At 59.8% G+C, this 1953-nt stretch overlaps 1 protein-coding gene across 2 annotated transcripts in view; it reads right to left on the bottom strand.

The window, feature by feature from the left end:
* The window catches only part of VAMP7 (vesicle-associated membrane protein 7), a 5478-nt gene extending 3540 nt beyond the window's left edge, over nucleotides 1-1938 (bottom strand). Inside the window, exons 1-3 of one of the 2 annotated variants that reach the window (XM_008937660.1) lie at nucleotides 1793-1938; nucleotides 742-799; nucleotides 22-159 (exon numbers count right to left, since the gene is read on the bottom strand). In XM_008937660.1, the coding sequence (XP_008935908.1) occupies nucleotides 22-159; nucleotides 742-799; nucleotides 1793-1938 (342 nt within the window). The remainder of the gene's footprint in view (nucleotides 1-21; nucleotides 160-741; nucleotides 800-1792) is intronic. The other variant, XM_008937661.1, reaches the window with a different exon arrangement.
* Between the last annotated feature and the right edge of the window lie 15 nt (nucleotides 1939-1953).

Here is a 1953-nt window from a genome sequence, read left to right on the forward strand (position 1 = left end):
GGTTTTGGAGCTCCCACCCACCAGCTGTGCAGCCAGGACGCTGGAGAACTCGCTGTTCATGGCGTAGGGAAGGGCGGTCTGCGCCCGCGAGCCATACGTGGTCTGGAACCTCTTCTTGATCTCATTCAGGAAGCTGAAGGCTCTGGATCTCTCGAAATCCTGGGAAGAAGAGAGCAGCCCACGTCCAGAGCTGGGTCGTGCCGGGGGCAGGGAGCTGCAGAGGGCACGTGGGGCAGGGAGACTGCAGCTCTCAGCTGGAACGGGCATGCCGAGCGGGGCTGGAGCGCCCATCCCGGGGCCTGGGCAGCAGCCAGCCCTCAGTCCCAGCCTCCCGGGCACCAGGCTGTGCTGGGGCATCCCCAGTGCCAGTTCTGTGCCCTTCCCCACGCAGGGAGGGGTTTGTCCTTCAGCACTTCCAGAACTGAGCACTACACGTGTTCCACGGCCAGTTCAAGGCTGGTCTCTACACCCAGACTCTGCTGTGCTGGGGCTGCCCAGAGAGAAACGAGGCAAAGCCCCAAAACTTCTCCTCAAAACTATCCAAAAGCACTTGAATTCCAGGCTTAGACTGCAAGGCTGCAGCTGAGGTGAATGGCAACACAAGCAGCAGCTCTGAGGGGGATAAAAAGGCTCCTCAGGTTAGCACCCACTGCTGATTTTCTCTGCCACAGACCCCCCCCAAAAAAAAGCCCAGAGGTGGCAGGGGCCTGCGTGTGGCACAGCTGCCAGCAGGACACTCACGTCGTCTGTGATGCAGAGGTAGATGATCCTGTCCTGGCAGATGTAGTGGAACAGGTAGCTGCAGAGAGGGGAAGAAACAAAAGGTCACTGGGAGCTGCCACACGACTGATCCTCTGGCAGGCAGGAGGGTGGGAGCAGTGGGGGAGCCAAGCCCAGCTGCTCTGCAGGAGATCAGCTCTGGCTCAGCTCTCTGGCTTTAGCTTCTTCAGAACGTGGCCCCCTCAGCACCATCTGATGCTCCAGCAGGTGAGGAGGCAGCAGGGCAGCACCACTCCCTCAGCTCTGTGCTTGGGCCAGCAGCACTCAAGGCAAGGTTGAAACCAAAGGAAATCCCTGTACCCTTAAAATTCCAGTGGGGAAAAGATTCCAGCAGAGAGATTCAGCATCCCAAGGCCACTGGTGCTTCTGCAGCTTCCTCAGCAAGCTCTAACCTCCTTCCCCAGGGACTTTGAGTGCTCCCAGGGCAGGGAGGGACGTGGAAAGACTACCCTGCATCTTACCTCTTGAATCCTCAGGCCTCCCAACCTGCTTGGATACTGGACGATCTCAGAACGTGGGACAGCTCAGCCCAGCCCAGGCAGCACAACATCTAACCCCCAGTCCCACCCCCACCGACCCAGGGAGAAACCCTCCTGCCCACGGGCTGGCTCTGGGGCAGCTCAGGATGAGCCTGCAACATCTGCTGCTGGGACTTCGAGCACCCAGGAGCCAGAATTGACCCCAGCAGGGGGAAGAGTTTGACCTCCAGACATCCAAGCCTGAGGAAAAGTGAGCAAAAGGCTCTGGGAGGGGGCAAACACCAACGACTGCCCCAGTGTGATACCCCCACTCACTCAGGGAGGGGCATGAACACAGCAAACTCCACTCTCTATCAGCTGCCTGGGTCAAACTACATCCAAATCTTGGTTGTGCTGCAAAATTCTGGGGGAAAAAAAGCAGTTCTTGGGCTGGAGGCTGCTCGGGGGGATCCAAACACAGCCCCAGGGGTGTGTGGCTGCACCCTGGCCCCCCCCTCAGCCCCTGCCCCCCCTCCCTGAGGGGTGTTACTCACTTCCCATGGGAGTAGGTCAGCTTGTTGTTCTCGGAGGGGATCTTGGCCAGGATCTGCTCTGTCACCTCCAGGAAGTTGCCCCCACACCAGGCGTGCTTGGCCAGGATGGTGGTGCCCCTGGCCACCACGGCGAAGAGGATGGCCATGGCTGCCCACACCTG

This window comes from Merops nubicus, unplaced genomic scaffold (genome assembly GCF_000691845.1).
Source record: "Merops nubicus isolate BGI_N331 unplaced genomic scaffold, ASM69184v1 scaffold37413, whole genome shotgun sequence".
In the NCBI taxonomy this organism is placed as follows: domain Eukaryota; kingdom Metazoa; phylum Chordata; class Aves; order Coraciiformes; family Meropidae; genus Merops; species Merops nubicus.